Source organism: Dermacentor variabilis, chromosome 5 (assembly GCF_050947875.1).
Source record: "Dermacentor variabilis isolate Ectoservices chromosome 5, ASM5094787v1, whole genome shotgun sequence".
In the NCBI taxonomy this organism is placed as follows: domain Eukaryota; kingdom Metazoa; phylum Arthropoda; class Arachnida; order Ixodida; family Ixodidae; genus Dermacentor; species Dermacentor variabilis.
This window is the reverse complement of record NC_134572.1, coordinates 80,319,454-80,343,690: the sequence shown is the minus strand read 5'-3', so window position 1 is coordinate 80,343,690 and position 24,237 is coordinate 80,319,454. Positions and strand designations below refer to the sequence as shown.

Below are 24,237 nucleotides of genomic sequence, written 5' to 3'. Positions count from 1 at the left end.
ACTTTGAGAGGCCTTATTCACTAGTACAGAAGGTACCAGTGCTTTCAGAAATCTTCGATATGATGGTAGTGACCGTAAATTGGCTATTTCATTATAATTAAATTTGTTTTTATTTCGAAAGCTGGGTACTTGGGAGATTAAGAACTGAAATTCATAATTCCTTCTTGCCTTAGGGGTTTTATATTTAGGCATTCTGAATCTATAGCATTCATTCACAAAAAGGTTTGCTGAAAGGTCAGACAGTTTTTCTTCATCTCTGCGTAAATATACATGGCAAGTTTACTGTTGTACAGCTCATCCATCCCTTTCATACGGTATTTAGAGCAATACTATCTGGTGCTATTAGTATAACTAACACCTTCTAGAGCTCTAATTGTCATTTTTTCTACTAAGAACAACGCTTTCAGATTCGACTGAGATGTGGTGCCCCAAACAAGCAAACAATACTGCAAATGATATTTCATTATCGCGAAACACAGGGGGGTCTTAAATCTGGTATGACCTTGGTTGCGTAACTTCCTCAATTCTCCTTAACCATTGACACTTACAGATTGATACGACTGACTTGAATATTTCGCGACAAGTTTTCATGGGAAACTTTATTTATATATTTACTGCTACTTATGAGCTGTCATAACTCGTCCCAAAAAGAGAGGTTAAAATGGGTTGGGAAACGAGTATTTCGTGTTCTGAATATATTTACTTGGTTTTGTTCGCACTAAACTGTAATTCAATTGCATTAAGCCAGAGTGATGGCTCATTTAGCCACACATTTGCCTCTGATTCTAGCTTACTTCCGCTTTTTTTTTACACAATGTCAGTGGTGCGTGGCAACCTACTATTTCCTTTATTGGAAGATTTTATTCACAGATTGACTCCCGTTTGGCTACTGCTAATAACAAGCCGACATCAGCAGCCTAAGCCAAGCCCCAATGTGATAAAGGGTCATTACTTCCACCGCTATTCGAGTTCAGACAAAGAGGTACGCGCAAAGTTTCTTTAGCGATGCTAGGATTGAATATTAAAGTATTTGCATCACTCTTCAGCTGTTTCATTGCACATTGTGAACAGCGTAATTTTCCCAAACTGTGAAATTTACAAACGAGAGGCCAAGTTCGTCTATGTTATTAAGCTCGCATGTAGACAGAAAGCTTCGAACTGCGCGAATCTGCATGCGCGAACATTGAACGCGTGTATCGGACACGATCTACGACTGCGTGCTTTCCGGTGGCTAATCGGTCCGAGCTGCGTACGTGCGTTCAAGCTTTTCATGCGTGCTGCTTTCGTTGTTACCTCTGTCTACGTCGTCCGCGTCGCGTTCATCGTTTCGATTGGCCCCGTCGACCCAATGCACAGCGGAGAAGCTATACCCACGCTGGCTTCACTCGCACTCCCGTCTGGGGCAGAGTTTATGCTCCCGCAACCAACCTGCTACGGCCCGGTATTCCATCGAATATACCGAATATTATAAAACCACAACAATAGATATCCGATTCGCGAATAGAATTATTTGAACGTTAACTGTTCGATTCGAAATGAAATGCTCGAGTATTCACGTACCCCTAATAAATGGATATACCATATACGTTGACCTTGCATTTTTTCACGTTGACTTGGGTTGCAATGCCTTCTAGGAGTAATGATTTGTCCCATAGCTGAAACCCTTACGATTAGAGGAAAGATCAAATTGTTTTGAGGAACAAAAGAATTCTTATTTTTTTTTATCATTATCTGGCTTCTGGAGCGAAAGTACAATTCAAAAAGTCTTATATACCTCAATATTCAGCAGTGAGAGGGTTAATGTACAGACCATTTCTTCTCCCGTTAGCTGAAACGCTTTTTTTCCTTTTGCAAACAATGACACAGATGCGTCATCGCCACATTAGCAGTGATTTATTTCTTTCGAAGACGGCGTTTCTTCCTTCGATGGTGCAATCGTGCTCGGTGTTGTTGTCGTTGTGTTCTCGCGTATTTTGGTTGTGCTAGGCGCAGTGGTTGAAGTTTTAATTCTGAGGGAATTGGTTGTCAGATTCATCGTCGATGCCTCGTGTGTTATTGTGATGCTCGGTGCATCAGTTGATCTTATTTGCGTCTGATTTCGCCATATTTCCTGCAAGCGGGAAGCAGACATCTCGCAAGACTGTTTTAAGCCTTTCTGAATTTTCGCTGTTATATTTCCCTTAGAATATTTCTCAAATTTTTCTTTAGCGCTACGATAAATGGCCACATTTGATGTACTGACTTTTAAGCCTACTTCATTTACATTCACAGTGCAGGTAACACTTGCTTTGCCTGTGGAAGGAAAGAAGGAAGAGGACATAAATAAGAACGAGCATCAATACTAACGGAAAATCTCATGCAGATTCAGCTGACATGTCGGAATTTATGCGGTAAAGCACTTAATTACATACTTTACAGCTAATGGCGATGCGTAAAATTTAGTGATGACTCGTGTATCAACGGAAAAGAATGACACATATCAAGCAACATTTAGAGATTCTGTACCTTTTGTGTCTCAGTGGGACATACCCATTCTGGAGGAACGGCCCAGAACGGACACACTTCCAGTAGCGCGTACCGAATGTCCAAATCAAAGACAGTAAAGTAAATCAGACAATTCGCGAAATATAATTAACCGACCTATTACCAGATCGCTGTGCTGTTAGAGATAGCTGTCAGCAGACATTATATCTTTATGTTTTATGAAGAAATCGTGCGCACCGAGACAAGCCCACTCTGGAGGAGTGGCGAACGAGTGCCTAAATAAATTAAAACCAAATAAATCAAAGAATTTGTTAAATAATTCGCCATTCCATTAACAAGCAGATCGATATGCCTTAGACATGTATGTGAACTGATATAATAAGTTCAGGTTGGAAGTTGCAGGTAGGAATATGTGTGTAGGAAGTTACATTTTTTTACGTAGAAAAGAGTATAGCATATACGTAGTCAGCGTACTAGGTTTATAGGTATACGTTTATAGGTTTATACGTATCTATGAGCCCTTTCATGGGTACCTTCACGTAAAGTTTGAAGTATATCCACAAATATATTCGTCAAGACAGCAACCACAGTCTCGTAAGTCTGAAAGGGTACACATAGGAATCTTCGCTTTCAAAGGTTCTGTATACTATGCTAGACATGTCCTTAGTTTTTGAAACTCATTTTAATGCGTCGGCATTCTACGGCTGCTTCCGTCGAAAATCGGCCCATCCGTCTGTAATGCGTGATACGATGCGCTCCATAGGTAGTATATATGGGGTTCTGTGGCGTATACTATTATGAAAATGCATTATGACTACGTGACGAACATTGCTTGCGACTATATATGAACGAGAAGAAGGGGGTTAACCGACGGGCCCAATATTTAATAATCACATCTTGAAAAGCCAACGAAAAAAGACAGCAAGGACAACATAGAGGAAATTACTTGTATTTGTTTACTAAATTAAATAAGTAATAAATTAATGGCAATGAAAGTCGATGAAAAAAGAAACAACTTGCCGCATAGGGAACGATCCCGCATCTTCGCATTATGCGTGCGATGTTCTTTCATCAACTTTCATTGTTCAGCAGAATGCGTTGTTGGGCAAGTTGGTTCATTGTAATTGGAAACGTTGGTTGCGCTTTTTTAGACAATCACAAGGAAGGGAGACAGGACAGGCGCAAACTAACAACTGAGGTTTATTCAAGAAAAACAGTTAAATATCAGACCAAGCCAGCGCAGGCGCTTCAGGGTATCAGCAGCATAAAAAAAAGAAAAACCCAAAATCAGAAAAAACCAATAGCGTGGCTCACCTAAACACACTATCTAGAAAACGTGCCTCCCTATTGTAAGGTATAACCGATGTGTCGCTGATGCTTGCTTGTCCCTTCTTTTTTATATAATATGACTCAAGGAGTTCTCGTGCTTTTTCATTATTGCACTTGCGCAGGATCTTAACCTGGTTGAACAGAGGCCTGCATTTATGGTCTAAGCAATGCATGTGTAAATGACGTTGCTCCCGGTTTATAATTGATCTTTCGTGTTCTCGGATTTGCACGTTCAAACAACGGCCCGTCTGGCCTTTGTAGATTTTGCCGCATGTCAGGGGAATCTGATAAACAACGCCAAGTTGGCAATCTGCATAGGGGTTCTTGTGTTTCACGCCGCAGCCACCTTGCTTCTTTCTGGCGTGAAGTCTCCTAATGCGGGCGCAAAGGTGACTCAGCTTGCAGGGAGCCGAGAAAACGAGTGGGACACCATGCTTGGTTGCTATCTTCTTCAGATTATGTGCAGTTCTGTGAACATATGGAATTACAACTGGCTTTGAAGCTTTGTTGGCAACATCAGAGTTTACTTTTTGGGGCGCTTTTAGCCTCTTTTCGAGCGTTTCAACCACTGCCAGCGCAACCACATCAGGGAAGCCAGCCTCTTTCAGCCTAGAAATTTGCATGTCGAAGCTAGCCTGCATGGCATGCGTACATGAATTCTTCAAAGATTGCTCAATAATCTGTTTAGCAATGGCCCTTTTGGTGATTTTAGAGTGAGCTGAATCATATGGTAATAGTTGTTTTTGTGTGCGAGGGCAGAAACAACTACAAACGTGCTTTTTCCCAAAGGTAAGTTTGAGGTCAAGGAACTGCAGAATGTTATTGACAGGGAGCTCATGTGTAAAGGCTAGACCTAAGGCATTATTCTCAAAGAGATTTAAAATGTCTGCAATGGCATCGTCATACATAAAATCATTTCGTACTTTCAGCAGCACAAGAAAATCGTCAACATACCTGAAAACGTGTGCTACTTTGTCTTTGTCAAGTACACCAAACAAGGTGAGGTCAATACTAGATAAAAAGATATTGCATAAAACTGGTGCCACGCACGACCCAATGCACACTCCCTGTCGCTGCAAAAAAGGTTTGGTTGTCAAAGGTGATAAAAGTAGCACTGAGATAAAATTCTAAAAGAGCCAGGAAACTGTCTACCGAAATGCCTGCTGAGTTTTGGAAACCAATGACATCGTTAGCTTCAATGCAGCTACGCACTGATTCAAAAAGTGGCTGGTGGGGTATGGAGTAGAATAAATCTTCTACATCAACTGAGAACCCAAATCCGATTGAGTCAACTGTCTGCAGAAGCGAAAAAATATCTTCTGAATTCTTCGTGGCAAAAGGATCATCAATATGCAACATGTTCAAATGCTTCTGCAGAAAGATACTAATTTCGTGTTGCCATGTGCCTTTCTCGCTAACAATGGCTCGGAAGGGTACATCAGCCTTATGCGTTTTAGCGGAAAAAAACAGACAAGCTATCGTTCTTACTGTTGTTAACAACATGAGACAGGTTGGCTAGCTCTAGGTTATCGCATAAAGCGATTGCGGCTTGTTTTACGCGAGTACGCTTCACAGGTACTTTTTTAAAGTTCTTGAGCACAGCTGCAGTTGCTTTTTCGTTGAACAGACCGGTGGGCAGAACGACGAAGCCACCTTCTTTGTCAGATTCAATGAGCTGGAGGCCATTCCTTACGAAGAAGTCGTAAACAAAGCTTGTTGGGTCTTTCTTGTAACCAGTCTTGTTCCCTGTTTTTGCCAAGCTGTCGACGCCGTCCAATAGGCACCTTTCCTCGTCTTCCGGACCTGCTTTCCTTGATATTTGGCGATTCGTGGCTAGCCATTCATGGGGTTTCAATGCTGGTTCGAAGCAAAATTTCGGGCCTTTCGGAAGTAGAGACGACACTTTGTCTGAGACCGCAGCTCCACCCAGACACACCAGGTTACCTCGCTGGGGTTTGCTCTTTTTTTCCAAGCGGGGAAGTACCAGGTTCAGCGTTTGCCTCCAATAGAATTCTGTAGTCTGGGCCGTCTGTCGCCTTATACCTTGCCATTTGATTGTAGCCAACCAATGAGGATCCTGGAAAAGCACAGGGCTCGAAGCATGTCCTGGTACAAGCGGACTTGACGCCATAGTTCCGATCGCATAATCTTGCAGATGCGTTTCGCATGTCCTACTGAAGGTTTGAGGTGTCCAAACAGGGCATTGACTTCATCCGGGATGTAGCCTTTCTTGAGGTATAGGCCCACAAGTCTTGCAGGGCAGGAAGTACTGATGATACCCGACATGACCGCTGATCCTTGGTATGATGAAGGGAGAACACAAAAGGAAGAGCCCGATGTAGAAGAAATGAAGTTTAGCAGAATGCGTTGTTGGGCAAGTTGGTTCATTGTAATTGGAAACGTTGCGTTTTTAGACAATCACAAGGAAGGGAGACAGGACAGGCACAAACTAACAACTGAGGTTTATTCAAGAAAAACACCTAAATGTCAGACCAAGCCAGCGCAGGCGTGCATCAGCGACACATCGGTTACACTTTACAATAGGGAGATTTCGAACTTCTAAGCAATGATTGTCAGTGGTGTACGTTTGCAGAGAATCATGCTGCAATTTCAGTAGGACAGTCAGCAGCAAGAAAGAAAGCGAGAAGATCATAATAATAATATAATATTTGGGGTTTTACGTGCCAAAACCACTTTCTGATTATGAGGCACGCCGTAGTGGAGGACTCCGGAAATTTTGACCGCCTGGGGTTCTTTAACGTGCACCTAAATCTAAGCACACGGGTGTTTTCGCATTTCGCCCCCCATCGAAATGCGGCCGCCGTGGAGAAGATCATGGCCTTGGTTAGGATTTGTTGGAGCCCTTCTTTCATTTATCTTTAGCTTTATAGTTGACCTACATAATAGCAAAAGCCTGCAGCCAATATTTTTTTTCAGACTATCAACAAATTACCAAAATATACAACGATATTTACAATCAATTTCACAAAATGCCTTTCCTCTTTTTACAGCTGCAACTATATAGGAACTCACAAATAGTCTCATACAATTTGTTATAAATTCAATCTGAAACTTTGTACTTACCAGTGTCATTATCCGCGTTCAGTCGCACCAGCACATTTAAACTACCTTTCAGGATTGTGGCATTGGCGACAAAGTACTGTGACTTCCAGAACTTATTCTTCTTCTCAACACTGTAGAGCGCAAAGCTCTTTGAAATATTAAAGTCACAAGAGAGGGACACGTATTTCTCCTCCGTACGCTTGGTGTTGCAGTTTCCATCTAGTTCTCCATCGACGTCATAAATAAAGAAGGAAGCACTTGTAAAGTAATAAGTATATGGAATTATTCTTTTCACGTCAAAGTATATTGAAAAATCTTCCAATGGTATGGACCGACTTAAGTGGTTGCTGAACAATGTCTGCAGTTTATTGTCGTCACTGGCATCTTTGAATGCTTGTCCTGTGTAAAGGGAAAGAGAAGAGACGGTGCAGCTCTATAGTAGTTCTCTTTTTTTGTTTAATAACGATGATGGCGCACTCATAAGCGAATGAGCTTTATTTTTTATTGTTCTTCGGGAGCACAAAATTGCTGCGAGCTGTTTCTATTTTTTTCACACAAACCTAAAAAAAATTTCTAATTGTATACAGTCCGCGACAATGTGGTCATGGGACCAGATAATGAATTCTGATGAATTGGACATGTAAGTATCATCGCGAATTGGTTTACGCAGCTACGTGCGCATTAAATGGTGGGCACACTTGTCACAATGAAGACAGCGATGAACTGGTCTTTTCGTTAGCTGTAAGGCAGACGCAAAGACACTGTCATTGTAATTTACCGCATCAGCGTTCAACACGTATTGTAAACTTTGTGCGTCTTGCTGTGGTGGCTGACGGGGATTTAACCACCTCATTTTAAAGCGAAATGCTGTGCGCATTTCTCTTGGGTAACCAAAATAAATTTATTGCAAAAAAAAATCTTATTTCAAGAACCATTCTTGCCCACAGGTTACACATCCTCGCGGGGAATACATGTTTAAAGGCATATAAACCTTACCTTCAGGTTTAACAATGTTCAGGTTTAACAACGAAATAACTCCACTTTTTGAAGAGGTATTGCGCCAGTTATATACACCTGAGGTTCGGTTTTTCACAAGCGCAGCTAGAGCCATCAGATCCCTTCTGAGAAGCCGTCAGGTGCCATAAAAAATGAATTTGACGACATATTTTTTCTAATGTTAAAATGTCTGCTAAAAATAATTGCCTACCTGTTAGAAGGTCATATAACTCAGCGGAGTTTCGATAATGTAATCGTGGCCGATACATCAATGCATAGAGATAAGGCGTGAGTGGGTACATTATCTGAGTCACTATCCTTGTTACATTGGCTACGTCTTTCTATATTACACCCATATTTCAGGTAGAATTATTGGAGATTATTTCATCTCTTTGAAAACTACCATTGAATTATTCGACAGCTGTTAAGTGACAGTCATCTTGCCGTTTTGGATACTTCCATAACGAACACATTTGAATTCTTAATCCCTCCGAATTGACAGATTTTGCGTTTGCTGTAACCTGATCACAAGTAAACGAAGATCACTATGACACTCTTCTTTTTTCAAGAAAGTGGCTTTCGCACTTTCACATACAGCCTTTGATGGCTGAATTGCATAGTTCGGTCGACTTCAGTTTTGTCAACATGGCTATGTCTCGGAAATTCTCCCTGTTTCAAGATTGGACAAGGCTAACAATTCCAATATCAGGATTTAACCACTTGCTATTCTCTTGAAAGAACAAATGGTGCGCCACATACAAATGGGCAATCTGTTAGATAAGGGCGCCTGCATATTCTATAAATAAATTGTTATTTCCGAAGGTCCGGTCTGGTACCGTCTCCTTCGCATCGTATGCCTACGGAAGCTGAAACCATTTACCGATTCTGCACAAGCGGCTACCAATCCACAAATCAGAGAAAAATATATTTATATATTGTATTCGGACAACTAGGTGCTCCAATTAATTCTCAAGACACTCGTTTCCGCGAGGTACATACATGTGGCTTTAGCCACGGTAATGCCCCTGCGGCCATTTGCGAGTATCTTCGCGACAAAGGAAGAAGGCTATTTTAATTTCTTTAAATAACGATCTGATCGCTTCCAATATTTTCCATTGTTTATAGAATCATTTTAGACACAAAAATTTGCTCTGTTTTTGCAAATAACCCGTTTTACTAAATATTGTAACTTTCTTTTATTTAGTCCGTTTCCATGTTACTGGTCGAATTTCCAACATAATTTATCTTACTTTCCGTTTTAAGTTATAGCTAATTTCCTCGCTTCAAATGCCAGCATTATGGCCGATTGGTCATAGTGGGTGAGCAGCATAAATTAAGGAGTAAGCAAAAAAAACAAAGACCGGTTAGCATTACAGTTCGTCGTGTAAAAATTATTTTGCCTAACTGCTGCTTTATTCATGTAAGAATATTTTGACGAGTGCGTTCGTTTAAAAAGACCCTAAACCTCCTTTATCTGTAGCCTCAAAAACGCCTTGGAACGAGTATTGTGCCTACGAGAAACGAATTTCCGAAATAATTTATCAAAAAGACTTAGTACACGCGTATAGACAAAGAGGCCAGTATGACAAGCCGTAGGTTCTGGCGTTGCGTCCAGCTTTCAGAAACCGAGAAAAGCAACGCGCGACGATAGCGCAGACTCGTAACACAAACCCTTAAGACGTCCCGGCATTTATTATCTGCGTTACAACATTTTTAAATTGTTGTATTTTAATGTCTTTGCGTGATTTGTTGAATTGGAATTCTAAAATTATTTTGATCTGAGTGAGTTGTTGCGAAACAATAATGTTTCACAAAGACGAAAACTTGACGTTTCTTGGTAAAGAATAAAACTTGCTTACCTAATGCGAATGAAAATGTGACCATGTAGAGCAGGTTTGCTTTCTTCTGCAAAGAATTGAAATTCTCATTGAAATGTGTCTAAGATAATTATTTTAGGTAAGTGCCACTTTAAAACGCAATTTTGAGCGGAACAAATGGTCTATTGAAAAATGTAATTTAGGTAACTAACGTAAATCGGCAAGTGACCTAACTACAAGTCAGTTTTTGCTATCTTCAGACGATGTGATGATTGCAAATAAATTTAAGCCTGACACAACCTTCTCCACAGATCACAACATTATAAAACGCTTATAGGCTGCGGTTTCTATGTTCCTTAAAAAAAGAATCAGGTTGACTTATGTTAAGGGAAAAGCGTAGAGGTCGGCGTGAGCTACTGCATTCTAGCCTGCTACTCAGCGGTAGATTAAAAAGAAGACAATAACCAAAGAAGAGGGAGATAGTGAAGAGAATGATGCGGAAAAATAGTAAAGTAGAATGGAATAGAAACAACAGCAAATTCTTGCAAGTTTGGCGAACCACACCCCAATTTCCAGAGCAACTGTTAGTTGTGTTAAGACTACCAGTTCGCTTACGAAAACAACACATTTTAAAACAATCCCCGCAAATTATTCAGCCGTTTGGAACTTTGTCCGAATATAATACTTTCGTGCACTTCATTATATAATGTTTACTAGCGGCCGTGTCTCACGCACACATATGTGTTTACCTTCGCAAGCACATCAATCATAATGTTTGCTCCATGTTTAAAATTTGATCTTGGTGGCAAGTACTAAGCGAATTGTTCCAGAACAATGCGCGGAATTCGGCACCTCTTGTAAAAAACACCGTAGAGCTCTGGAAAGACCGTTAGTATTGGCGTAAAGATGTCCACTTGCATGAAACCTGTATGAAAGGAAGTAACATTCTTGAAGCCGAAGAAACCTAGCGAGCGAGGCGGCCAGATGTATTAAGGAGAGTAACATGCCAGTATGGGGAACGATTGCCGGTGCCAATCATCACAGGAAGTTCGTAAAGGTAGCACTGACTTCTGCACGGAAGAGACACCCGTCAGGCATTCTTGATCTGTGAGATCGTAATTGCGTTCAGTCTTACTTACAGAACGACTTCGTCCAGGCCTCAACCCACTCTTTATTATTCCGATCTTGAACTAGCACTACTCCGATGCCGAATTCGCTTGCGTGAATGTACTTCGCTCTCTCTCTCTCTCAATGCAGAATAGGAATAGAATTGAGGAAGGAGTTTATGCCGTCTGCAGAAGTATTCCTTTTGATAACGCCACATCACATTGACATGTTCATTTGATGAGGGTATCTTTTTGCAGGAAACTTGTCAATGGATACTAAACGTCCGTCAATCTTAGCAAAAAAAAGAGAGAACACAATCCAACAAATCTCTGCACCTCTTGACGAGGCTGCAGTGTCTTAAATATGCTGACTTCGTCGATCTTCCGGGAGTCCGCTCTCACATCGTACATGTCGACAAAGCGGTCAGGAACCAGCGCCTATTTGCCAAACGGGCACTTGCGAGCTAGAAAAATCTAGAATGAGGCTTAAATGGATGTTGTGACCATTGAAAGTATGGCCGAAAATGGCGACATTGGCTAGGTAACAAAAAGACACGTTCAATTTCAGACCACTAAGGATTGATTCAAGAAATCGAGAATGTTTCAGGGGATATTTTAGAACCCAAGAAGAAAGGCAGGCCAACCAAAGTCGATGTAAGAAACCACAAGGTCGACGTTCATGGTATATGTATTTATATGTGCAGAAACCGCGGGGCGTTAGATATGATGCAATGTTGCATGATTGCACAATATTTTTGCATTATGTTAGCTGTTTTCTTCGTTCTATTGTCAGTCCTTACGTTTATCTTTTGGTCTCTCATTTCTTTTATTTATTACGTGTTTTTTATTTTAGTTTTTTTGTTTACGCGCATGTACGTTGACATTGTGTTCTTTGGTGGACTTTGGTTGACACGCCTTTCTCTGTTGTCTTTCTTTTCTTCAAGAGGCCATATGGACAGATCCCGGCGATAGTAGAGTCTGTGGTATAATGTGGTTAGTTTTCGGCTACATTCACCTTAATACCGTCCATACCGCTAAGTTTACCTGCTGTGCGACTATTATCGCTTCTTGTCTCGTTTAGCTCTACATTCTGATATATCTTATGGCTCGCTACGAGGCTCTGGAGGCGCGAAATGGCCGTATTTTTACCAAGAAGTCAGAGAGGTACCCACATCCCACGTGCACCAAACCGCTGTGAAGTCGCCAAGCAAGACCTTGTCTTCAAGAAGCATAACATAAAATTCACACACTCCGACAGGATGAACGAATGCGATCTTTTATTTGTAAGCAGGGTGCCTAGCGACATGCGAACACTCCTATCGTAGATCCGTTAATGAAAGTAAGCAGAATGCAAGCAATCAATGACGCTCTCAATTCGAAGGAACCTTTTTACTCGTTTAGAAAGGTTCTCATTCATTTATTTTCTTTATTGAAAACTGCGGACGCGCGGTACAAACAGGAAGGGCAGCAAATAGTAGGTGCAATTGCAACGTGAACATCAATTAAGGATATTCCAGAAATAAAGAACAGAAAGTTATCAATACAAGATTAAGACCTGGATTCAATTATGCTATTCCATTCTGCTATAGCACGCGGAAAAAATTATGCTGATCCAGCGCACGCCTTGCAATCAATGTGTAGCGAAGTTTTCGTGAAGCAATTTATCAAGTGCTGTAAAGTTGCCTATTTCATCCCTACGTCTTTGGCGTAAAAAAAGAAAGAAAAAACTGGCGCAAGCGCACATGTGCTTTCGCGCGCCCTGTCACTACGTAATGTGACACACTCGGTGTCACTCTGAAAGAGCTAGGTGGCGTCGCTGCCATAGAAGTATACGTGTGATTCTGGCGCACCCATTGACATGTTTCTACTCATAGGGATGCATAGCCCGTGGAAAACACGCATGTTGGATCGAGATTGCGAACTCCTAATTTCATCAGCAATTGGGGCGCTATAACATAAAACTACTCCACTCTTTTCTATTCCACAGCTTAAGTATTGCTTCGATATGTGCCATGGAATACGGCTTTTCGAAGCAGTGTCTGTTCAGCCTCTGTCTTTATCGCTACAGAGTCTCCGAAAAACTCCTTCATATCGAGCATGAACAGGCAAGTGTATTCTTGTGGTTTTCGAACCACACGAGCACCGTGTACGTCAAGAAAAACACGACGTTCGCCTGCGGAGTAGCCCCGTCCGAACACCTGTACCTGTTCACCCTTTCAGAGCAGTGAGGCATTCGCCCAGTCACTCTGAAAGTGCAAGGCTCTCTCTGGGGCAGCGATGAAACAGCAGGCGCGCATGATACTGGTACGGTGCGCGTTCCGACTTGGTATCGAGGCATCCGGGGGTCCGGATGCCTTGATACAAAGTCGGAACGCGCACCGTACCACCAACGCTAAAATAGAAGCAATCCTAAAAGTTGGCGGCTTAAAAGAACCCTGAAACGATTCTGGCGATATTGTACAAACTTGCCGAGTCGTTATGGTAGGCCCTTTTGATCGTTAAGGGAAATATTCAAGCGCTCCTCGTAAGGCATGTAATTTATTATAACGTTTTAAAAAAATCCGGCAGATCCCACGCCCTCTGGGAATCGATGTTATGCGAAGCAGTGTGCGGGGAGCCTACCAAGTTATTGAAACGACCATGAGAGCACCGAGACTTAGGCGGCTGTTTCATGACCTACATGGCGCGCATGTCATGATATTCATGTCAGGACCTATCATTTAAGTCCCTCATACACTCTTGTCCCCTGTGCAAATTTTAGTATATACGAAGACGTAGGCGGTTATTTCATAACCTCACGCATGTCACGACATTCACATCATGACCTATCATTTATGTTCGTCGTACACTCTTGTCATACTGTGTCAACTTTGGTACATACTGCGGCTGGCTGGGAATATTTTGTAGAATATTTTGGGGGCTGTTTCATGGCCTGCATGACACACATGTCATGATGTTAAAATCGTGAGCGATCATTTATGTTCGTCATACACTCTTGTCATTATATGCCAACTTTGGTATATACCAAGTTAACGAAACGACCATGAGAGCATCTAGACGTTGACGCATTGATAGATAGATAGATAGATAGATAGATAGATAGATAGATAGATAGATAGATAGATAGATAGATAGATAGATAGATAGATAGATAGATAGATAGATAGATAGATAGATAGATAGATAGATAGATAGATAGATAGATAGATAGATAGATAGATAGATAGATAGATAGATAGATAGATAGATAGATAGATAGATAGATAGATAGATAGATAGATAGATAGATAGATAGATAGATAGATAGATAGATAGATAGATAGATAGATAGATAGATAGATAGATAGATAGATAGATAGATAGATAGATAGATAGATAGATAGATAGATAGATAGATAGATAGATAGATAGATAGATAGATAGATAGATAGATAGATAGATAGATAGATAGATAGATAGATAGATAGATAGATAGATAGATAGATAGATAGATAGATAGATAGATAGATAGATAGATAGATAGATAGATAGATAGATAGATAGATAGATAGATAGATAGATAGATGCATCGCCAGCGATCGCAACGGTGCCAGTACACTAGGTTTTCAGCCGCCCCGTCCTCTGCTACGTAGCGGGGCGCGTGACGTCAGTTGAGCGAGTTCTCCGATTGGCTACCCACGTTGCGTCATGGGTAATTTTTTCAACTTCGTGGTGAGTAAATGTTGTCGGTAATAGTTGAAATAATGCTTAATTTGTTTCGCTAAAATGTAACAGAAAGAGAATGCGCAACTACAGTTTTTCTCTACACTCAAGCACTTACGGCAGAGAGCAAGTGTCTGCTTATGCTAGTTTGTGTTGCAGCGTGCTCTGCAATGACCCCAGCTGCGAGATCAGTATTAGTCTTTGCGTTTCTTTTCGCGAGCACCATGAATCGCCCTTGTGGCATTGTGGGCTGCAAATCTAGCGATTGGCGGCATGTCAGGCTGCGACATCGTGTCCCTCTGCAAGGCAACAGGCGAGCGGAGTGGCTACAGCGCATCGGGCTGTTGGTATCCGATCGGCGCCGGCATCTACGCGCTTCTTGCGGTCGTCACTTCACACCAGAGAACTGCTACCACAACACCGTGCTAGTGCAGCGATTGGGTGCTGCGACAGAGCGCTCGCAACGCACACTGCTTGGGCAGTTCTCGCTGGGCATCGACGGTCAGGCTGCTAGCGGAAAGGTAGGAGAGGCTTCACGCGCTGGTCTCGAGGCACTAGAAGCAGACGACACAACGTCACATCATGACGCAGAGGCAGTGAAGGCGGTGCTTAGCCCCGATCGTTCGGCGAACGAGTTGAGAAGGAAAATTATAGTTGGGGAGGAGGGTAACCTGTAATTGCCCGTAGCTCTCTTAGTATCAGATGCTTCACTTAAAATATGGTGCAAATGTTTTCTAGCTGTACCGCAGGTGCCTACGTTGTGTGCTCAGCGTCTCCGCCAGAAACTGTCATGGGTGGGTCCCGTTTGTTTACAAATGGTCTAATTAGAATGTTCATCCAGTAAGACACTCACCGATTTGATTGATTGGTTGGTTGACTCATAGTGAATTGGCGCAACCCACTGGGGGGTATTGGCCATGAATCGGGCGGTGCAAGGGTTATAAATTGATTGCCAATTTTGAGGAATGTAAATTGAAACAAGACTGTGAACTGGAACTTGTGAAATTAAAGGTTACCTGATACAGAGATGAAAATCTACAGTATCTACATATTACAGAATATTAAACTGCGAAGTACAACGGAAGAACTACACGGTAAATTTGAGCACGGAATTCTTTTTGTCTCGTGCAGAAAATCGCAGAGCGTATCAGTATGTTCCTGTGCCTAACTCGCAGTTCGTTAAAATCAAAGAAAAGGACCACCGGCAGCTTCGAATTCAATAGAAGCTTAGGTAATGGTTCTTCCCAGAATATTTTCCTCCGAATAATAAAACGGCGACATGGTAAAACAAAATGTTCTAGCGATTCATTCTCATTTCAGAAATGACACAGAGGCGATATTGCCAGACCAGACCTGCGAAGGTAAAAGTTGAGGGGGGGACTCGACAACTTAGTATCATAAATGACACTTCAAGCTTTCTGTTGGAGCACTATCTATTGTTCTAAGGAAAATTTAGATGCAGGGTTTCAGAGGTGGACAATAAATGTTTGTGAAGGTTCCTTGTAGTTGAAAATGGTCTGAGTCGCGCGGCATTGACTAATGGAGATGCTGGTAAAATATTTATCACAGCACGATAGTGTAATACTACAGCGAGTTAATACGCTGAATCATTTAATACTAAAGCTTCGTGGCCCGGCATTTACACCGAACGAACGAGGCGTAAATGTCTTGGGGTGAATGAATGGAACGTTTCAAATGAGTTTTATAAGTTATGTGTTGTTAGCCAAGAGCAAACAGAAAGACAATCTGTTAAAATTACTGCTGCTAACAAGTATGAACGTAATTTACGTAAAGATAAACAGTTGCCAATAACTCAGCCGGTAAAATAGGCGTGAAGTCAGGTAGTCAATCTGAAGAAGACCTTTTGAGAGATGGTGACACAATTCCTGAACCACCCTTCTCTTCACAGATGGAAAGGTCAGTCACTATCACGGTTTTTATTTCTAAGTCTGCAAGGTGGTTTTCTAAGATACCATTAAGGAATTGATAGAATAAATGTTTAGCATTAAAGATGTCATCAAACTCAATCCTTGTGAGTGAGCAGAGCTACTTAGTAAGACTTTCTTACAGAGGTAAACTTGTAATGGGTCTAAGAAAGTTTGCACAAAAACGACATGCGGCCACCGTAAAAGAGACTACTGACATTTAAAAATGTGTCAGATTCAATAATAGGAACTTACTGACATTCCCTCCACGTAGATGTATAGATATTTCGAAAAGTGTCTAAGAAGATATAGAACCGGATGAGAAGAGAAGGTAGACGTGCTTTTTGATACTGCTCGCGACAAATTCAGGGAGACCAAGACGTAAGCACAATGATTGTCGTTCTAAAACAACAAGGGATATTTTGTATGCTGACAATTTGTTCCCTGGTATACGCCAGAAAACAAAACCCAGCTGAACTCTAATATCGGGCGAATATACATGCAATGAATCATTAGAAGGACATCGTTACACAGTCCGTGTCCTTTCTTGCTAAGTCCACGCAGCATGCCTAGCGCGTGGTTTATAATATGAAATGTGCTCTATGTGTGGACTCTAGTCAAGATTTTCGTTGTACGTAGCATATTTAGGTGGCTCCAGATGTAGAATGACCTCTTGACGGTAGATCAGCTTAATGTGCGTGTACGAGAACGGCTTCAAGAAAAAGTAAGCTCGCGCTTTTGCTGACCTTGAGAGAGATGTTAATGCCATCTAGCCACATTTCAAGACTACTCATATAAGACTGCAGAGTTTGGTATAGTGTATTTATGCCTACTGATGCAGCAAAAAAATGCTATGCCATCGTCGTAAACGTACACCTGCACATACTGTTGAAATGGGACCAAGCTCAGTAAAACAGTAACCAACAAAGAGGACAGGCATGAACCTGGTGGAAGGCGTTTAGTTTGTTTCTAGTTTACGAAAGACAATTCACATTAAGCAGTACAATTTCCTGCTGTTTAAAAAAGACATATATTAACACGACAAAAAACTTTGGAAGGCCTGCATTCTGAAGTGTCGTGATTAAAATTTGTACGTACCATTTTTGAATGACTCCAATCGTGAAACATGAGCAAAACGAGAACAAGGTAAAAGCGGGAGGCACCGTTTCGACAAGTGGACTTCGTCTTTGTCAAGCCGACATACGCTTTCCTCGACACAGTATATATGGGTAGGGTTCTTCTGAAAGGGATAGGGGCAAGGTCAAGCATTGACCGAGGATGTGTGAGCGGCGAGGGTGCAGAACTGAAAAGAAAGATGTGCCATTCACACGGCTAGTGACACGGCTGTGTGAATAGTACATACACGAGGCTAAACGTTATTGTACGAGAACGGTCACTGACAACGGCTGCTGACAATAACATCTGTCCTTGACGTTAACAACCCTTCCTTTAAATGTTGCAGCCAAAAACATCATTCAACTTGCTTGCATGCTTCCTCCTTGTGCCACGCCATTTATCTACTACGGTGGATTGGCCAAGCGGCTGGCAGATAAATGCAACAGGGGAGATAAAACTTCAAGCAGAAAGTATTAGACAGAATAAAGTGGAAGTTCTAAAAATATACATCTTATAGCTGACCAAATTTAGAGAGACATGTTCTTTCTCTTTATTTGTCCACGTCCAAAATCTGTAATTGTCGTCTACTTTGTCCCGGCGTAACCTTAGCTTTCAAATATTATTTCAAATATTTTGTTTTTGTTTTTTAACCTTTAAGTGTTTATTACATTATTCTTCAACCGCAGACGCCATCCTTCACTCAAGATACTCTGAAGCCGCTGGATTCTTGGCCGTTACCTCGTAGTGGGTCAGCACAAAATTTATAAGTACAAGTTAACAAGCAAGGAATCAAGAACTCAAGCAAGCAAACCCGCAAGCAATCCAGCAAGCAATCCAGCAAGATGTGTGCCAATGCAGTAGTTGCAGTGGGTGAGGTGAGTTCAGAGCCGATGGAAACACTGAAGTCCAGTGCTCACCGATTTTTATAAAAATAGTATATAAATGCAATGATTTTTCAACGGCCCCTCACCTGATTTTGGGACTGCCAAGAGACAAGCACAATATGTACGTATCCGGCAGAAGGTCATGTCTGCTAAATCGAAATGAATAGAAATTACGAGAACAAGTGTGTATTCATTTTAGTCGATCGCCATTTGAAACGAACTTTGTCGAGGTTAAACATAGTCCTCTGTAAAACGTTATTGTTCGTAATGTTGGGTTTGCTCACGACAGGATAAAATACGTTTTTTTGGTTCAACAAAGAAGTTCTGCTTTGGGTTTCCGCAGTGCCTGATAAAGTCATCGTCGCTTCGGGCGTGTCGCGTTGATATTTTTCAAATCAAGCCAGTGAGTTACGCTTGACCTTACTTGCGACGACTGAAAAGCTCAATGTGACTGCTGACAGCCAACATTCAAATTTTGTTTTAGCTAAGTCCTACGTTAGTTGGAGAATATTTGAAAGTGACAGCACTTAAGGCGTCGAAGCAGAGTTTTCTGCGTTAATAATTTGCGTCAGCAATATAAAGTTTATGGTGGACGAAGTTCATTTTCTTCATCCTACTACTGTAGTAAATCTTAGGTTAAGGAAGAGGCCTGACAACACCAAGATAACGTCGTTGACGACAATGGTCGCCGTCGGCGTAAAAGAATGCACGGACTAAGCAACTTGTTTCTGTCACTTCACTGCTGCCGCTGTAAAAAACCGTGGTACCCAAGAATTAACAATAATCTTAAACATACTCGCGCTAAAATGGTGGTTGGCGCGTTCTTGCACATTGTTAACACTTCCTTGTGACAGCAAATTAAAGCTAAAATTGCAATACTGGAACAGACTCGTGCCTCTGATCTTCATTCAAAGAATTGTCGGCGGGGAGAGTTGGGATGTGAGCCTTCACAGCGAACTCGATTCCCGGTATTTCTTCGTCTCCGTCAACAGAACAGCCAACAGAAAACCATTCTAGGAAGTGCAAAGCACGTTGCATTCGCCGCATGCGTTTGCTGATAAAGCTTGCGGTCGCATAAGCTGCAGTTGCCGGGAAGCGGCGACTGCAGCACACGAAGCAAGGAGTGATGTCAGTAGACTTTTATATGTAAAAGAAGACACGAGGGTTGCAATGTGGGCTTGTTGGTAATGCATCTTCAAGGGGCATATGGTAGCGCGATTAAAAGACGGGACAAATAAATACACACAGGGACACACACAGCGCTAACTTCCAACAATGTTTATTATCGAAAACCAGGTGGTACTTATACACTCAGCCAACATGAGTCACAGCCACGTGAACAGGTAAACAATCAGAGTGAAACATTTTTGTAATTGATATGTTAAGCCATGCGCAAAAGTTTCAGTTCTTTTTCAGAGAGAGCCAATGATGGTTTGCTGATACATGAATCCCCTAGGGCATCAATCTGCTCGGCTTCTATTATAAGTCTAGTGAGTTCGCATTTATTTCTACCAGTAATGGTTGTTGATTCGAAGAAAGGGGAGCACTTATGTTGCTTACAATCAAAGGAGAGAAATCCATCTCATACAACTTTGTCGACTTTATTTTTGTGTTCGCGCAGTCTATCATTAATGCGTCTACCCGACTGTCCGACATAATACTTCCCACACGATAAGGGTATACGATACATAATTAATGTCTGACAATCTCTAAACTTCTTCTTGTGTTTCACTTGGCAGCTAGGAGCACTTTCTTTCTTTTCTGGTTTTGTTTTCCTGCACATGCTGATTAGTTTGTTAGGTGCAGAAAAAAAACTACGTCAGTGTTACCTCAGCGGGCAATTTTCTTTAGGTTGTGCGACAACCGGTTGATATAAGGTATCACTGTTGGTCTTTTTTTGTCACGGTTATTATTTCCTTCCGCACGTTCAGAAGTCCCTGATTGCTGCACTTGCCTAAGTATTCCCTCTGCAACTGATGCCAGAACATGACTGGGATAACCTGCTTCATGTAGCCGCATGGCCTGTTGCCTGAAAGCTTCGTCAGTGTAATGATGCCATGATTTAGTAAGTGCGTTTGTAAAACACATGTTTTACTTTAAAAGCAGACAAATTCAGGCTGGTACTTGCAATATGCAGCCTTGTAACAGAGAGATGAGGATGACATTGAGGTAATGAATGAAACCCTAACTAGGCTAGCTTCAGAAGCACCAATTGAGAGGTAAGGCACCAATGCAGCCAGTAGGTAAGCTCTCCCAAGTAACGAATAACCTAACAAAGAAACGACAAAGAATGAAATTGTCCAACTCAAGGGATCAGATAGAATTCGCAGAGCTGTCATCACTGATCAACAAGGAGAAAGTATGGGATATTAGGAACTATAACGCCAGAAAGACTGATGAAGCAATAAAAAAATGGACGCAGTATGAAATCAGTGAGCAGAAAATTCGGCATAGCACAAGCTAAGATGTAGGCACTGTAAGATAAGCAGGGTAATACCATCAGCAGTTTCGAAGATATAATAAAAGCAGTGAAAGAATCCTATACCAACCTCTGCAGTACCCAGAGCAGCCACGATACCTCCATTCGAAGCAGTAATGAACAGGTTACAGGGGCTCCTTCTATAACTAGCGATGAAGTTTGAAGGGCTTTGCAAGACATGAAACGGGGAAAAGCGGCACGAGAAGATGGAATAACAGTCGATTTAATCAAAGATCGACGAGATATTATGCTTGAAAAGCTTGCGGCTTCTTATGCGAAATGTCTCACGACTTCAAGGGTTCCAGAGAACTAGAAGAATGCCAACATTATACCTATCCACAAAAAGGGAGACGTTAAAGAACTGAAAAATTATAGGCCCATTAGCTTACTTCCAGTTTTGTATAAAATGTGCACTAAGATAATTTCCAATGGAATAAGGACAGCACTGGACATCAGTCAACCAAGGAAACAGGCTGGTTTCGGAAGGGATACTTTACAATGGATCATATTCATGTCATCAATCGAGCGATCGAGAAATCCGCAGAGTATAATCAGCCTTTCGATATGGCTTTCATATACAACGAAAAAGTATTTGATTAAATAGAGATGCCAGAAGTCACAGAGGCGTTACGTAATCAAGGAGTGCAGGAAGCTTACGTAAATATCTTACAAAATATCTACAGAGATTCCACAGCTACCTTAATTCCCCACGAAAAGAGTACAAAGATACCTATAAAGAAAGGGGTCATACAAGGATGCACAATCTGTCTAATGCTATTCACTGCGAGCTTGGAAGAAGTATTCAGGCTAATAAGCTGAGAAGGCTTAGGAGCAAGGATCAACGGTGAGTATCTCAGCAAGCTTTGGTTTGCAGATGAGATTGTCCTGTTCAGCAACACTGGAGACGAGTTACAAGAAATGAATGAGGACCTCAACACAGAGAGTGCGAGAGTGGGGTTGGAGATTAATATGCAAAAGACAAAGATAATCATGAATAGGTGGGCAAGGTAACAAGAGTTCAGGATCGCCAGTCAGCCTCTAAAGTCTGTGATGGCGTACGCTTAAGTAGGTCATCTACTCACAGGGGACCCTGGTCGTGAGAAGGTCCTGGTCATACAGAAGAATGAAAATGAGTTGGAATGCATCCGGCAAACATTGTCAGACCCTGATTGGAAGCTTACCACTATAATAAAAAAGAAAGGTGTACAATCAATGTATTCTAGCGGTGCTAACAAATTGGGCAGAAACTTGGAAATTGACAAAGAAGCTCGAGAACAAGTTAAGGATCGCGAAAAGAGCGGTGAAATGAAGAATTTTAGGTGTAACGTTAAGAGACAGGAAGAGAGTGGTATGGAATCAGAGCGCTAACGGGGATAGCCGATATTCTAAGTGACATTAAGGTAAAAATTTACGTGATATCTCCTCAGGGATTTATCTGAATGATGCGCTAGCCTTTGTAGTAACGATGCAGTGTCCACTGCTCACACTCAACACTGCTGGTGAACCTCGCACTGCTCTGCGGCTGCGGTCGTCTTGGCGCCGTTGCGGTAAATGCGACAGCGCTGTAGCGACACGAACTGCTGCGGAAGGCGGCGCAACGTGAACTGACGAGGCAAGCGAACTACTGAAGGTAGCATCGCCAGGTGCGCTGATGACGTTCCGATCCGAAGCTACGACTACTCCTATTTGAATCCCACCGATGGCAACGGTTGTTGTGGTCGCACCGATGGTACGACCTGTTGGGAACTCGGCGCTGACGCCCGTTGTTGCACCTGGGTCGCAAGCCCCAAGGGTAGCGTTGGCCTGGCGGCCTGGGGTACAACTGGAAGCATCCGAAGGTCCCGGCAAAGCATGAGTCGACTGGTAACAACAAAACAACTTGTTTATTTTAACATCGCAAAGAGTTGGCGGTCAGGTTGACCGAAGAAGAGAGACGGGAGAGCACTTTACTCAACAGAAGAAATCGGAGCCCTCTTTTTGGCGTCCGGGGCAGCTGTTTTTATACTCTCGCAGTTGAGGGCAAGAAGGAACCCCTCAATAGACGAGCACGTGATTGTACAATGGGATAAGGTGACGCATACTGTCGTAGCGCCGTTGGTCGGGCACAAAGACTGGGAGGAGAAGGTAACCTCTACTCTCGTAGCGCCTCTGGTCGGGCACAATGACTGGGAGGAGAAGGTAACTTCTACTCTCGTAGCGCCTCTGGTCGGGCACAATGACTGGGAGGAGAAGGTAACTTCTACTCTCGTAGCGCCTCTGGTCGGGCACAATGGCTGGGAGGAGAAGGTGACTTCTATTCTCGTAGCGCCTCCAGTCGGGCACAATGGCACATACACTCACACACGCACATGAAGACACGTGGCATCGGAACATGCCTGGACGCGCTTGGCGGGGAGCGTAGCGGCGACGCCGAACGGGCCAAAATGTCTGCCGCTTTGTTGCAGTCGCGCCGGCTAAACCGCGCGTCGTAGGCGAAACGTAACAGACCGCCCCGCCGGGGGAAGGAGATCCCGATGGACAGGGGACTGCATCCGCTGTCCGGAGGGATGTCGCTCAATGATGCTCATAACCGAAGTCGGGCGTCCCTCGACGTTTCTTGAGCGCAGCGCACAGAGAAGGCCTCGTTCTCTCGTTCAGGTTCGCACGGGACACTGCAAAGTGACTTCGGGAGAGTTCACATTTTTGTTCTCGTTCCCGGCAAGCGTTAGAACTACGCTGAAACTCAACCGCTCAGTCAGCAAGCACGGCACAACCCTCACTAAGCCCTGCCAGGCTCTTCCCCTTTTTATACCACTGCCTAGTTCCTTACAGTAGTCTAGCATCACTCAGAACGCGTCCACAAATTGGAAAATTGCACTAGAAAGCATATCATCACTTTGAAACACTAAACAAAAGCAATATGTTAAAAAAATCCTGCCTCAGGAAGAAAAACATCAGTAACAAACAATTTTTGAGGCTGATTCCTACGTTAGGGGCTTCGACTTAAGCCATCGGCGTTACCGTTGAGACTCCCCTTTTTGTAACGCACCTCAAAGGAATATTGTTGCAAAGCGAGGCTCCAGCGCAGGAGGCGGCCATTTTTGGGAGAGATGGTCTGCAGCCATTGGAGAGGGCAGTGATCCGTCTCAATGATAAACCTCGAGCCGGCTAGATAGCATGACAATTTCTGAACGGCCCACACGAGACATGCACACTCTTTCTCGGTGGCGCTATACGCCTGCTCACGACTGGTCAGCTTACGACTAGCATACAGGACGGGGTGTTCTACTTCTCCCTTTTCCCGTTGGCACAGTACAACGCCCATGCCTCGCTCACTAGCATCGCACTGAACAACGA

At 42.6% G+C, this 24,237-nt stretch overlaps 1 protein-coding gene across 3 annotated transcripts; it reads right to left on the bottom strand.

The window, feature by feature from the left end:
• Nucleotides 1-1,873: 1,873 nt before the first annotated feature.
• Nucleotides 1,874-22,401, bottom strand: LOC142582864 (uncharacterized). Of its 3 annotated transcripts, none has more exons than XR_012828506.1 (5): nucleotides 22,387-22,401; nucleotides 17,521-17,662; nucleotides 9,732-9,777; nucleotides 6,898-7,275; nucleotides 1,874-2,292 (listed from the first exon to the last, which is right to left on the bottom strand). XR_012828506.1 is itself a non-coding variant. In XM_075692951.1 (5 exons), exons 1-4 carry the CDS (start codon nucleotides 17,548-17,550, stop codon nucleotides 4,825-4,827), a joined length of 516 nt encoding a protein of 171 aa, XP_075549066.1. In that variant the 5' UTR covers nucleotides 17,551-17,662; the 3' UTR covers nucleotides 1,874-2,292; nucleotides 4,768-4,824. The 3 variants fall into 3 exon arrangements, 1 of the variants encoding a protein (XP_075549066.1); XR_012828507.1 differs by lacking the exon at nucleotides 22,387-22,401 and adding an exon at nucleotides 18,350-18,364 and having other exon boundaries at nucleotides 17,521-17,659; XM_075692951.1 differs by lacking the exon at nucleotides 22,387-22,401 and adding an exon at nucleotides 4,768-4,886.
• Between the last annotated feature and the right edge of the window lie 1,836 nt (nucleotides 22,402-24,237).